Source organism: Camelus ferus, chromosome 24 (genome assembly GCF_009834535.1).
Source record: "Camelus ferus isolate YT-003-E chromosome 24, BCGSAC_Cfer_1.0, whole genome shotgun sequence".
Lineage (NCBI taxonomy): Eukaryota > Metazoa > Chordata > Mammalia > Artiodactyla > Camelidae > Camelus > Camelus ferus.
The window spans coordinates 5,868,024-5,882,148 of record NC_045719.1 but is presented as its reverse complement, the minus strand read 5'-3'; the positions used below and the strand labels follow the sequence as shown (position 1 = coordinate 5,882,148).

General features: G+C 41.6%; 1 protein-coding gene across 2 annotated transcripts; it reads left to right on the top strand.

Annotated features, from left to right (window-relative positions):
- Positions 1-3,180: 3,180 nt before the first annotated feature.
- On the top strand, positions 3,181-13,254 carry LOC102511070 (myosin regulatory light polypeptide 9). Of its 2 annotated transcripts, none has more exons than XM_014567350.2 (4): positions 3,181-3,346; positions 8,302-8,500; positions 8,971-9,132; positions 12,250-12,752. In XM_014567350.2, the coding sequence occupies exons 2-4, from the start codon at positions 8,317-8,319 to the stop codon at positions 12,420-12,422; spliced, it is 519 nt and encodes a 172-aa protein (XP_014422836.1). In that variant the 5' UTR covers positions 3,181-3,346; positions 8,302-8,316; the 3' UTR covers positions 12,423-12,752. The 2 variants fall into 2 exon arrangements, with proteins under 2 accessions (XP_014422836.1, XP_006194388.1); XM_006194326.3 differs by lacking the exon at positions 3,181-3,346 and adding an exon at positions 7,093-7,236 and having other exon boundaries at positions 12,250-13,254.
- Positions 13,255-14,125: the final 871 nt, after the last annotated feature.

Here is a 14,125-nt window from a genome sequence, read left to right as displayed (position 1 = left end):
TGCTATACACCAAAAATTGACACATTGTAACTGACTGTATTTCAATAAAAAAAAACATTTAAACTAAAAAAATGTTTAAGTAGAATACCTAGTACATAATAGGTACATAGTAACTGTGAGTTTCTTTTCTTTCCTCCTTTAGCTCTGATCTTTGAGGGGGAAAAGAACCTCACTTTGAGGCAGGAGCAATAGTGTCCTTTTAGTGTAATTATAGTACACCCAAATAATTGAATACTATATACTCTGAGTTCCTGAAACATTAGTGGGTTAGTTTTTGCACCCTTGGCACTACTGACATTTCTGATAGAATAATGCTCTGTTGTAGGGGGCTGCCCTGTGCATTATGGGATGTTTAGCAGCATTTCTGGCCTCTACCCACTGGATGCCAGTGGCAGCTCCCTGGTTATGAAAATCAAAAATGTCTCCAGATGTTGCCAAATGTTCCCTAGGAGGGAAAGTCACCCGTGCATTAGTGGATCATAAATTCACATGTAGTGGGTCTTTAAGGAGCATTTTAAAAAGTTAAATGGCATAAAATTGAAAAGAATAGGTATCTTAGAAAGTATCACAGGTAGTCAAGCATTGCTTAGTGATATAAATTACTTACTGAGAGTTTTGGTCAAAAATCTGAAAGCCACTGTTTTATGTTTAACAAAAACTTTCATATAAACTAACTGATTTAATCAGAAAACTCTGATTAAACAAAATAAGCAGGACAGATCTTATCCTCTGTTTAACAAATCAGAAAATTCAGCCACAGATCAACTGAGTGACTTGCCCTCAGGGATATTCAGTAGGCTAAAGCATTGAGACACAACCCGAGTCTCTAAACTTCTAATGACAAGGTGCAAAGGAGATTGGGACCTGAAGGCAAAGATCTCTTGTGTGGTCCACAAGGACGGAGATATCAGAGTGAGAGGTCTTCAGTGGTGGGCCCAATCATTAAGATCTTGTATCAAAATACTAGAGGGATATTTGAATAATAGTTCATCAAGATTTTATTTTCCCACACTGCTAGCCTTTGTATACCCACAGTTAATTGAGGAATGAATAAATAAGTGAATGAACATGGACCACACAATCCATGTTAATCTTCAACCAGCCAGGCCTTCCAATCACCTCCAGACCATCAGGCACACTGCTCCCTTGGCATGGAATCTCCCTTCCTCTCTTTCCCCACTGACTTCTACAATCAGCTCTTCACAGTCCCCTGCCGGACACTTTCCACACCTCCCCAGACAGGTTCATTTCCTCCTCTGTGCTCCTTCTATAAACCTTACCTAATTGTGCTGTAATTATCTGCTCCACATTTGCTCCCTGACACTCCCTCTGCCTCTGGCACCCCTTCTACTCCCTCTTCTGTCACCCCAGAGGTAGCAACTATGTTCTACTTCAAAAACCATATAAACCACAGCACCCACCACAGTGCTTGGCAATGTAGTTGCTGTTTAATACCTGTTGAATGACTGGGTGGAAGGAAAGAATTATCCCTTTCATAACATGGGATAAAGTTTCTTTCCGATGGAGAACAGTACTGGAAGCTCCAGCTCTCCCTGGTGGCAGGCCACCACTCTCTGGAGGCGTGTGCACTGCAGGGTGCTCGCAGTGCTGCCCAAGCCACACTCCAGAAACCACCTGCAGCCCCTTGACTCAGTCCCCTGTTGTTCGTGCTACCACTGCCTCGTCTTAGGCCTTTGCCATCTAGCTCTGTGTCCCCAAGCTTTGGAACAGGTCACTTTGGAATTGATGGCTTCCCAGAACCCGCCCTAGAAGATTCTGAGTCAGTGGGATGGAGATGAGGCACCCAGTATTTTGTATTTTTAACTAGTACCCCAAGTGATTCTATCAAGGCTGTTTAGTAAGCTAACCGTGTTGGTTTCAGTCACGCTATAGAATTAGGGCAGTTATTGATTTCTCAGTGACTCTGCCTCTAAGTTAACTCTGGAATATATTACTGGTTAAGAAGTGAAGTGCTCCTGAGGTCCTTGAAGGTGTAGCTTACTCATATTTCAAGTATATTATTCTGCAGCTTTTACCTTCCTTTTCAGTAGGGTGATTCGAATGAGGGCGGCTTTCAAGGGCGACCACAAACTCCAGAACTGCTCTGGCCACGTGAGCCAGACCAGGCACTGATCCCTGGCGCGATGATGACCGCCGGAGGGTTATCCGCTCCAGCCCACTCCTTCCGTCCCTGTCCCTGCGCCAAGAGAGCCCAGGGGACCGGCAGCACAGTCTTCCTGGCCAGACTTTGGACAGAGGAAGACCGAATCGGGGAGGGCTTTCCTTTAAGGAGCCGCATTGTCTGAACCTGTCCTGGGTGTGGAGAGCCGAGAAAAAATAGCCCCGACTTTTTATTTACTCCCTCTTTCCCCCAGGCGCAGGCCTGCACCACAGCGAGAGGCGAGGCGCGGACAAGACTAGGCAGCCCGGGCTGCCGTCGCCTGTCTTTCCCCCCAGCCAGATGCAGTCAGGCTCTCCTTGTTCATCGGGGTCAAAGGGACTCTGGAGGGAAAACAACAGCGAACGTTTCTGCAAAAGGAGGAAGTCTTCGGCCGCCCGTGGCCTTGGGAAATTCTTCTGGGCCCAACAGATAGCGGCCGCTTGGCTGAGGGCCCTCAGGAGTTCGCAGGGTTTGCTCCTGTGAGGAGGGGCAGGCCTCTTCATAAAACATCACGGTACTCAGAGAACAATTCTCTTGCCCAGACGTCTCCTCACGACGTCCGCCGACCGCTCTGGGACCCCCACGTGGAGACCCCAAGTCTCCGGATGCACCCTGAGGTGAATGCCTTGCGCAGGCGCATGACGCCGGCGGCAAGGGCCCGACGCCTGGGGGCGGGGCGAAGGCCAGTCACGTGGGCCGCGCAGCCCGCTCCGCGATTTCCCTACAAGGACTTGGGCTGCCGAGCCCCGCCCGAGGCCGGGCCAAGGAATGCGCGGCAGGGGCAAACCCACAGGGCGGACTCACCCATCTGCCAACAGGAAAGGGGGGGAGAAAAAGCTTACATTGTAAGAGGAAATATAAAGAAGACGAAAACTCAGGCATCAGACCCAACGAACCATTAACACCTTTTACTGTGTTCTAAGTCGCCCGCTTGACACTTCCTAACCGTGCATTCGGTCAAAAATGCGCCCTTTGAACACACCGGCAAGTCCCCCGCCCCGTCGCCCTTCCAGTAAGTCTGGCCTCCTCTGTTAGCCTAGACGGGTGAGTCGGCTTCCTTCCGGTCTGCTAAGTGGAGGCCGGAAGTGTAGGTTTGTAGCGGCTCTGGGAGTAGAAGGAGTTGGAAGAGGCAGCCGGGACAGCGAGGGAGTCACTGAAGCGCTCGGGTTCCCGCGGCTGTGCAGGGTGAGTGGTGCTCGCAGTCGGACACGTGAGGCCATCCCGTGGCCCATCCCCGCGGGGCGGCTGCAGCGGCAGCGGCGGTCCCCCGGCGCCGGGATCGCACCTGGCCAGGTGTACCAGCTGGGTCCCGGGTTTCGAGCCCCCGGGCCAGCTCCAGCGTCGAAGGCCGTGGCCGGAGGCGGCCCGGACGCCAGTTTCGTTCCTTTGCCTAAACTTGGAGCTTAGGAAGTGTGGCTTAGCCTCCTGGCGCCAGGAACTTGGGCGACAGCCGGTCCTGCGAAACCTGAGCCCCGCGGAGCTGACTCTGGGACTAAGTTTAGTTTCTAACGTAAACTTGCCCGATTCAAGAGAGTTTGTGCAAAAAACTGTAGCCCATTCCCCCACCCTCCCCTGCCACTCCCTCACCCGCAGCTGTTGTTGTTGCACTTCGTTTAGTGGGAATAACCACCTCAAATTAGCAGCTTCCTCAGTTCAGTGTCCACTTCTGTAATTAGAACTTTTTTATAAGTGATACTTGGACAGAGGGGTTTGGGGTTTAGTTTGCGGCTTCAGAAAAACTCCAGAATACATCACCATATTCATCTTGGGTGGAGACTTTGGGTTAAGTCAGTTTCTCAAAGTGCTTCCTTTTAAAGAAGTTGAATTGGTCTATCAAAGAGTTATCGGTTCTTTACAGAACTTTGGAACGGAAGTAAGTTGAGATTTTAAGTGCGAAAAGTTTTGTATCTAAAGGTGAAGAAAGTGATTATTAAAATTACTACTATTATGTTTCATGTTCTGGAAGGCTTTTGATTAAAGTTACCCAAAAGAGCTTTTTAGTTTCAAAAGTGAGGCCTTACTGGCAAGTGACCCCTGATAACGAATTGTCTTTTGTCAAGTGCTGAGAACTTTTTGGGTGTGGCAGTCTAAGAGAACAGATCCTACCTTCCACCGGAAGTTTGCAAAGGAATTGAAAACTTGGTTCCGTTGGAACGGAAGCACCAGCCTGAAAATGTACTTTTAAAAAACTGTACTTGGCATCAAAATATTACATATACTTAGCTTGAAAAAAAGTGTATAGATTAAATAAGACAGTAAATTTGGTCTAGGTTTGGAAAGCAGATACTATGTTCTGTCACGCCAGGAAGTTTTTTTTTCCCCCTAAGATGGGAGTTTTTCCTTTAAAGAACATATATTTCCCAGAGTACTGTCAATTTGAGTGTTAGTTCTGTAGAAGAAGTCTTAAGATTAGTTTACATTTATTACCGCTATAATGCTGGACGCTAGGATTCTAACTAGGGTAATATAATATTGATATGGATTAATCCTATTTTATAAAATGAAATTCTGGAAAGTCTTCTGGTTGCCCTTGGTGTGTGGGGAAAGCCTTTCTGAGGATCTTTATTTTCCATTTCTCCCATCAGTTAATCTAGTCTAACATCTTCTTAGTTTGTATCCCTCCTTTTGATACAGCCCTGAATGATTCTCTTCCTATTTCATCAAGCTAAAAAAAAAAAATCCACAAATTCATTACCACCAACATTCCCCTTCCCTGATTAAGACAAGATTCTGCTTCTTCACGTCTGTAAACTGGATCCCTTTGACCACCACTGACAGTGTTTCATTCACTTTCTCATGAGTCTGAAATCCTTGTATATTTCACAGAAGCCTGCTCTGTAAGTTTCTGGGCTTTCAAGTTTCATACAACACTTACCTCTTCATACCAAAGATCTTTCATTAAATGCTTCAAAAATAGACTCTAGGCTCTAACTGAGGATGCATGAGGACCCTCATAACTTGGAAGTCTCAGGTGCCTTCATGGCAGTCTTCCCATGCTAAATAAAGAGTACTTACATTGATATATGAAGTATTTTCAATTCTATTTGACCCTAGCTTATGAGAATTGTGCAGTTGCTGAAGGCTTGTTCCATGAAGAGAGTTAGTCTGATTTGTTTGGGGAAAGTAAAAATGGACAGCATACTAGAGTCATAGCAAGGAGGACAATGACTGTCATAAATGATCTGCTTCTTGGGATTATAGCCCTATTTCTCATTTGGCTCCCTCTCCACCAGTGTTTACTCCACTCATACTTTTAGTCTGGTACGGGAAAAAAAACTATCTTCCCTTATTTTGAAATAACTGATTGCGAAGCTGAACTCCCTATCACTAAAAGAATCCAGGTTTCTGGTGGGAGATAAACTCACGGATCAGAATCCAACCTCCTTGAAAAAATAAAGGGTCATGTAGTAACTCACCCAACATGATGCTACCAGTTTTTGGTAGAATTAACTACCTTAATTTGTTAGAATTAAGACTAACATTTAAATCTCTTAATTTTAAAGACATCTTGTAACTTTTAGGGTTTTTCAGCATCTCCCCACCCCTGAAACTTTTAGAAACAAAGATCTTTTCTGAACTCAGTTTTTTGATAAGCATGTACCACCTTTGAATTATTTTTCTTTTTTGTTACACATTGTTTTGAGAGTCATCATCCTTCTGGTATGAAAACTACGTGACTCATTTCATAAGTTGAACCAATCATCTCGTTTCTTTACAGTTGCCTCCCAAACTACATTTTAAGCTTCTTGAATATAGGACCCCTGCCTTACATTTCTTAATTTTTAAATAATAATCAGCACTCATGACATTTGATGCACATGAGTGTAATTAACTGATCATATTAAAGGCTGATCATTAAGTATCGAGCTAAAGAAATATTTTGTGAGACCATTGTCAGTGCTGACCAGAAAAAACCTTTGTAACTTTTAAAAACTATTTTATGATGCACTTACACATTTAAAGAAATGCATGAGTAAAACAAAGACTGAATAGGAAATACATCAAAATTCAAGGGTGAGAGAGTGTGTTACTTTATAATCCAAACTAAGCATTTTTAAAATGTACGTAGAGGACCCCCACAAATTTAGTCTTAGGAAGTTATGAAGATTAAAAAATCAGTTGTGTCAGCCATATGACCTATAATTTTCATCAGTTTCTTTGCTCTTAAAATGACTAACATTTGTGCATCATTAGGGTAAGCCAGTGCTGTCAAACAAAACAGACTATTTTTAAAGCCGTGCTTTGTTTTGCAAAGACATGGCATACCTAAAATATTAAAGAGATATGGACTGGTAAATATGTGCTCCTCGTTGGGTCTCAACCGCTAACCCAAGTCCTGGAGTACATTCAGGAGACGGAGAAGTAATATACTCCATAGCACCTTGAAGTTTTTAAACTTCAAGAATAGAGGGGAAAATTAAAGCTCTACATAGTTTAGATAATAATGGGGTTTACTGAGCCCAAAGGTGTTACAGAATGAAAATACGCGTTCCTGGAAGGGTGATTCAAGGGAACTGTACAGAGGAGTATATAACATAACTTCTGTGTGATGCCGGGTATATCTTACTAGCCACACATTCCAGCTTATCGAAAAGGAGTGCTATATTTGATGGGCTGGAATTTGTGACTCTCCTTTGTGGAATTTCCTTCTAAAATCTGAGAACAGATTTAGCTTTAAAAAAAAATCTGAGGCAGAGCTTTTCTACCTATTTCCATAATTGAATTTAGTCTGGCGGATGTGGTCTAATCAAGGAAAGAATGTGAGAAGTAAGTTTTTAAACTCATATGAAGCATTGTGTTCTAAGGTCACTTTGCCGTACTGACATCTAGGTAGTACTTCATTCTTTGCAATCCACAGACTTATTTTTAGAGCAAGGGCATAGTGTTTTGCTGCATCATAGCTAAATGTTGTTTTCAGAACCTAAGCTTAAAAATTGTTGTCCTGGTCAGAGAGTGAAATCAGTTGTGCCTATTTTAGACCTGCGTGGAAGAATATAACTGAGTCCAGTGTCTTATTAGTCCTGTTGATTAGAGGTTTTTACAGGCTGCCATCGCCACCTCAGCTCTAAAGGATGGTATGGTAAAATGTTATTATCTGATGACTATGGGATTTTTAACTTCAAACAAACTTTTATAGTCTTAAAGATCAAGTGTTGAAGGGAAAATTGCCTTTTTATCTTAGGTATTATTAGACCTTTTATTTTCATTTTAAATTTTACAAAGATACATTTAAATCATTAGAGAGCAAAGGTAATTTCCATACCTCTTAAAATGCTTTCTGAAATTTTTAGAAACTAAATTGCTTTAAAAATTTGTATTGTGCTCTGATTTTTGTTTAGAGGACTTTGTCACTTGAAGTGATTTAGTTTAGCTCTGTGCAACAAATTGGTTTGGATAGAGTGGAAATATTTGTAAAACTTAATTATAGATGAATTACCTTCAGTTTTCTATACTTTTCAGTTAGCCTTTCAACAATTATCTATCTTGAACTACTTTGATTTCAGTAGTGAGAGTATGGTAAGAAATGTTAGTTGGGAGTGGAAGAATATTTGGCAGCAGGATTAGGAGATGAAGACCTGTCCCATCAGTTAGCCCTCCTTCCTCCTCTCTGTCCACCTTGGAGCAGGAGTGCTGGTTTCAGCTAGGGCTGCGGAAGGTCAGACCTGTTGCAGATGAATCAGTATCCTATTAATACTCCATAGCACTGAGGTGCGGAACCAGCACTGTTTCTCCAGGACACCAGCGTTTTTTTATTTCTTGTTTTCTGTATTGTTGTTAAGCTAGTAGACTGGGTTATAGGTCCTCATTAGCCTGTCCAGTAGTACTGGCGGCATGGCATCTTGTTGATAGTGCTCTGAGCTTTGAATTAATGTTGGTTGTAGTTTGGAACTTGAAGTTAGTGACAGACTGTTTATTAAAGGTCACAACTACTAAGGATGAGTGAACTCATGGCATGAGTCTGGCTTTCTTCTTTGCAGTTTGTCTATGAGTAATGGTATCAGTTAGTTGAGAGAGTTTTTTTGCTAAGTGATACTGTCCTGCTGAACAGTTTTTAGACACATCTGTAAGTAGTTCAAACATATCAGGAAGGTTGGTTCAACTTACTTTTTGTTACTTCTTGTATTTCCCTTCTTTGTTAGGATTTAACCGCCACCATGTCGAGCAAAAGAGCAAAGACCAAGACCACCAAGAAGCGCCCCCAGCGCGCAACTTCCAACGTGTTCGCCATGTTTGACCAGTCACAGATTCAGGAGTTCAAGGAGGCCTTCAACATGATAGATCAGAACAGAGACGGTTTCATCGACAAGGAGGATCTGCATGATATGCTTGCCTCCTTGGGTAATGATCAGTTTTCATGTTAATATATCAATATCTGTAGCACCTTTTATGTTTATTCCTTAAGTCTTAAAGCTCTGTGAAGTCAGTGTAATGATGATGTCATTCACTGAGATCCAAAGTCTGGAGCATTATTTTCCAAAGTGTGGTCCTTGGACCACCTGCAGATTTCTGGCCGAGTCTCAGGATGAGGCTGGGGGCCGGCCATGTGTCTGTGTGTGCTGCAAACACTGATCTTGATTATGAGAGCAGCGTTATTCCTCCTGGCATCCCAGTGGAATAGCACACACTCTCCAGACTCTTCATACAGGTCCTGGTCGTTGAGAAGACTTTTCTTCCAAGGAATTTTGCTGTCTTGAATGCAAATTGCAAACTGTATAAATGATCATCTTTCTTATCAAAATGTTTATTCTGATGAATAGTTAATGCATTTTGTGAGGTAGCTGAAATCATGATCCTCTTTTTTTGTGAAGGAAAAAATCCAACCGATGAGTATCTGGACGCCATGATGAATGAGGCTCCAGGCCCCATAAATTTCACCATGTTTCTCACAATGTTTGGTGAAAAGTTAAATGGCACAGATCCAGAAGATGTCATCAGAAACGCTTTTGCTTGCTTTGATGAAGAAGCAACTGGTAAGTCTGAGGTAACCTTTAATTACCAAGTGATTTAATTTTTAGTTATGGCAACTAAAATATATAATAACTTGGAATATGATGACATGATACCGTTTATACCATAAGGTTTATACCATACCTGTTGTGGGGTTTTTTGGGGACAGGTTTCTCCTATGGCATGTTAGTCATTCACTTCATTGCCTCTAAATACTTAATTTACAATTTAATAGGTGTATTTGAAACTTCTTTTGGAAACTTATGTCACTCTTTTACCAGAAGAATTCCACAAGGGTGAGGCACTCAGTAAGTGTGTGTTGAATGAGTATCTTTTACTGGAGCAATCTTGGAAAGAGTATAAATGCTGCAGGTGATAACACCAGTTCCGGCCTATGTTTGTCAATCAGGTACCTGTCAGCTCTGAGATTGTTCAGATCTGGTATCTAACCTTTCCGTCTGGAATCAGACTCCCTGGTTTCATAATCGTGTTCTGCATAATAGCTGTGTGATCTGAGGCAAGTTACTTAACTTCGCTAAGCCTCTATTTTCTTATTGGTAAGATGGACAGTAATGTTACTTACACCATAGTGTTGTCATGAGGATTAAATGAGGAAATGAGATAATAGCTTACTGCCTGCATAGAGTGGACTCAGAGAAACACAAAAGTTAACTACATAGATGCCTGATCCTCTGGCATAAGTGTAGGAGAGGAAAGTTAAGGGGGTAACTTACGTGGTGAGTTTTTGAGAAGGCAGGCACACCCTGTGGTTACTCGTTACTTGGACTAGTTTAAAGCGTCCAAGCATAGTTTGGTGATGGAAGTATAATTTCCCCTATGCTGGCTTTCGAGACTCCCCACGATGGGGCCTCAGTTGGCCTGTTCAGGTATAACATCCCCAACTCCCAAGTCACCCTCCTAGCCCCCTTCCGAGCTCCTCTGTGTGCTGTTGCCCTCACTTCCCTCCAGCATTTCTGCCTCTGCCTTCCTCCTCCTACCACCTTCTTCCTCCCTCCTCTTGAAATCAAAACTCTGAACAGTTATTTCTGGAAGGGGCACAGGAGGGGCAAGCAGAAGAGACTTTTCCTGCTACAAATGCTTGTGTGTTGATTGAATTTTTTACTGTGAACAGGTTTTACTTTTTTAGTGGAAAAGAAGAAAACCATAAAAGACTAAAGTGTCTTATCTGTTCTTCAAAGTCATCTCAATGGTCACATTCTGTATAGAGCCTAACCTGTGTCTTTCTACTGTTTTCTCCTGGCCTCCAGGGAAACTCAAAGCCTCTCCCTTCCATCTCCACAGTACTTTCTGTGTCTCTCCGGGCACATACTCCACCTGAGCGTCTGCCTTACTTGTGTGCCTATTCCTAATCAGCACCGCCTCTCCCTCCTCCTGGGGAATGGCTATGTGTTGTCACCAGCATCATGTTCCCATCTTTGTAACCCCTCCCAGCTCTGACCACAGTCCCTTGCACGCAGTTGATTAGTTTGCATGATAATTGGATGACTTGGCTGGAGATAGGATTTGTTTCTACAAGCTAAAATTCAAGATTTGGGGAACTTTTTTTTTAAAATCTAGAATTGAATTAGCAAAAAAACCCTATAAATCTAGAGTTCCTTTTGTGAACTGAACTTATACTTTAAACTCATTTTTATAGGAAATATATTATCCATGTTTTAGCTTAATTTCACATACAAGGAAGTTATCAGATTTTTTTTATTTTTTACTTTATGAATTTCAAAATCTCTGTGCTTGAGCTGTCATTTATCACCTTTGGATTATGGCATTGCTGGTTCTCAGTCATGACTGCACATTGGGGAGCTTTTTAAAAATATCAGTGCCACCCACCACATGCATGAGTGCCATCTAAAGGCAGATTCTCTCATGGTGTAAGCAGAGGAATATTCGCGGTAGACATAGTTCATGCCCACAAAACTGGTTTAAATGCGTCATTAAGCACAATCTTTGCTGTCAGAAAAATATATTTTAAAAAATAACTAATTTGTCTTGTAGAAAACAGAGCTAGCCTGATTATGTAAGTAAGGAAAGTGACAAGCAGTATAAACTATTCTCATTCAGGAAGTTTCAGCCAGTTTGTGATTTGATAAAAATGGTTTCATAAAAGAGAAGCAGTTTACCTTAATTACCCATATAAGTCTGTTCCAATTTTCTCATATAAATATTTGGCCAAATAGTATTAAACAACATTTTTATTTGTTTGCTAGACACTTTGTTATGTTATCTATCTGTGTCTTAAAATAACAAGAGTATTTGACTTGGGTGCTAATTCAAATAGCAATACATAATAGTCCTTCTACCTATAATCATGCAAACACTTACCAATATTTAATGAGCATCTACTGGGTACTATTCACTGTAGAAGTAAATAAATAAGTAAGTAAGTAAGTAAATAAATAAATAAATCAGTGCCAGATAATAAATGAAGGGTGGCCTCTGGGGTTGTCTCGTTTTAAGCTCCCTGGATGATTCTGATTGTGCTGTGCAGTCAAGTTTTATGAGAACCCTGCTCTCACAAGTCCAGAGTAGAAAGCTCTTAGCTCACCACTACACATCCCCTGGGCCTGATCATATTTGTTACTGAATCTAAATTAGATTTGTTTAAAAATAATTTTTTTAAATCTCATTTTACATGTTAAAAAAAAGTCAGGTAAAGGGAAATGCCCAAAGCAACACAGCTTGTTAAAACTGGGCCCGTAGACGTCGGTATTCTTTCCACTGAAGCACTTTATTGAGGTTGATGATGTGGTATTGAGTTTAGTGCTACCTGCTTGTAGAGTGTGTGTGACCATTCATGCTGCTTCAAGGAACCATGTGACTTAGATTCCTAAGTCATACTTTTTGGCTTCTGTTTAGGCATAGGTATAGCCCGTTACCAGGAGATCAGGAGATGGGTGTTGGGGGAGGTTGGTAGAGCAGAGCAGGTTAATGTCACCAAGCGATGCGGCGTTTTCTGGGCAGCTGTGTGCTGAGGCTGGCCTAGGCATGTAGAGATCTCACATTTCACACACTGGCGTGCTTATCCTTCTTAACATACAGCGTGTGCTTAGTCAGTGTTGATGCTCCTTGTAAATAATCCCCGGAGTAGTATGTATTCTGACCCCCAGTTCTTTATTCTTTAGGCACCATTCAGGAGGATTACCTGAGGGAGCTGCTGACGACCATGGGCGATCGGTTCACAGACGAGGAGGTGGACGAGCTGTACAGGGAAGCGCCTATTGACAAAAAGGGGAATTTCAATTACATTGAGTTCACGCGCATCCTTAAACATGGAGCAAAAGACAAAGATGACTGAAAAGAACTTCAAATTCCAGCCAAACGTTCCTTCTTCCTACTTTGGGTCTCTCTCAGACTTTCTCCTAGAGCCTATTGCATGCCCTTAGCCTTACAGCTTTTGCCTCTCTTTTGTATTTATTCTCAGCCATCTGGGGCACGTGCATCTCTATACTCAGACTGGAAATGGGACTTTTTTGTCATTTTCAGAATAGAAAATAGGGTAATTTATCTTACCAGCTGCCTCCCCTCCCTCCCAGTAACACAGTCTACAGAGTCAGTATATTTTTTCAGAGAAAGTTACTCACTCAATTTTTTCTGAACCATAATTAAACTTTATGATAAAAACTTGTTTAAAACTTCTTTATTTACCAGAATTGGGTTTTGTTGGTTTTGGTTGCATCTTCTAAAGAAAGGTAGATGAGGCAAATCCTAGGAAAGGATACAGTTGTTAGACCTCTCCCTTACTCCTTCCAGTTTTCCTAACAGTCCTATCTCCTCTACAATTCATTCTTCCCCCTTTTCAAAGAAGTCATTTTAACTGCCTTATTTGGGTTTCCTGTACTGTCTTCCAATTTAAAAATAATTTCCTGTAGAATTTGCATATATATGGTAGCTCTGATAGCTTTAAATTCTTAAGTTTAACATACTTGCCGACATCCCTCCATATCTGTTCTAAGCTTTTGTACCTTACTTCATTTCACTTAAAATTAGACCAGGCTACCGAGTATAATTTTAATTTGTCCTAATTTTTAAAACTATTTTAGCCCCAAAGGTTCTGTGGAATATTTCTACCGAAAAGATGAATTTATTGTATTTCAAAGTGTTGGAAATATAATATGGTTTTGTTTTTAGTTTTGTTATTTTGGTATGCAGTTTCTTTTTAACACAATAGTCCCTATTGAAATACCATGTATGTTTATGTAGAGATTCACATGAGTTCATGTATGAATCTTGGACATTCCTGACCTGCCCACAATCAGAACAGCTGAAGCTACATGCCTGGGAAAGTGAGATCATTATTTCAGTCCTAAAAATAACTCCTGCTGTTTGCAGGAATGCAGGGCTGTTTTCAGAGTTAATCAGGAAGTGGCAGACAGTTTCATTTGCTTTGGGCTTCAAAAATCTGACTCAAGGACGAGTTAAACTCTCAGGAGTTTAAGAAATCTTGAAACACTGGGGGAAAGTTGGGTGAAGAGTTGACAAATAGCCTCCGAAGATGAATAAAAGATAATTAGTCATAAGTTATGTTTTATACTACTATTAACAAGATTATCCTTGGACAAAACTATGACCTCATTGAATAAGCAATTACTGAATGCCTTCAGGGCAACAGACCTTTACACGCAACAGGACAGGTGAGTTAGATCCTCTCACCTCATGAGGCCAGCTAGAAGGATTGGTGACAAGACTATTCTTGCCCCTTTCAAGATTAGCACTTTAGCACCTGCCTTAACTCTTTGCCTTTAATGTGTTCCTGAATTTCATTCAGTGTTACGAAGCACTTTTTCCAGACTGTAGCCATGATGCTGAAATTTTTTTTTGTAGAACTGAATTTACATTTCAATTGAAAAAAATCACTTCTGCTTTAACAGATGTCCAGTGAAAAACAAGTAACAACATTGTTTCCACACAGAATAAAAGTAGTAGTCTCATCTACTAAAATTACCTCTTGCGGTGGCCCTATTTCCATTTCAGATAACTGCCCAAAGACCAGCCACCATT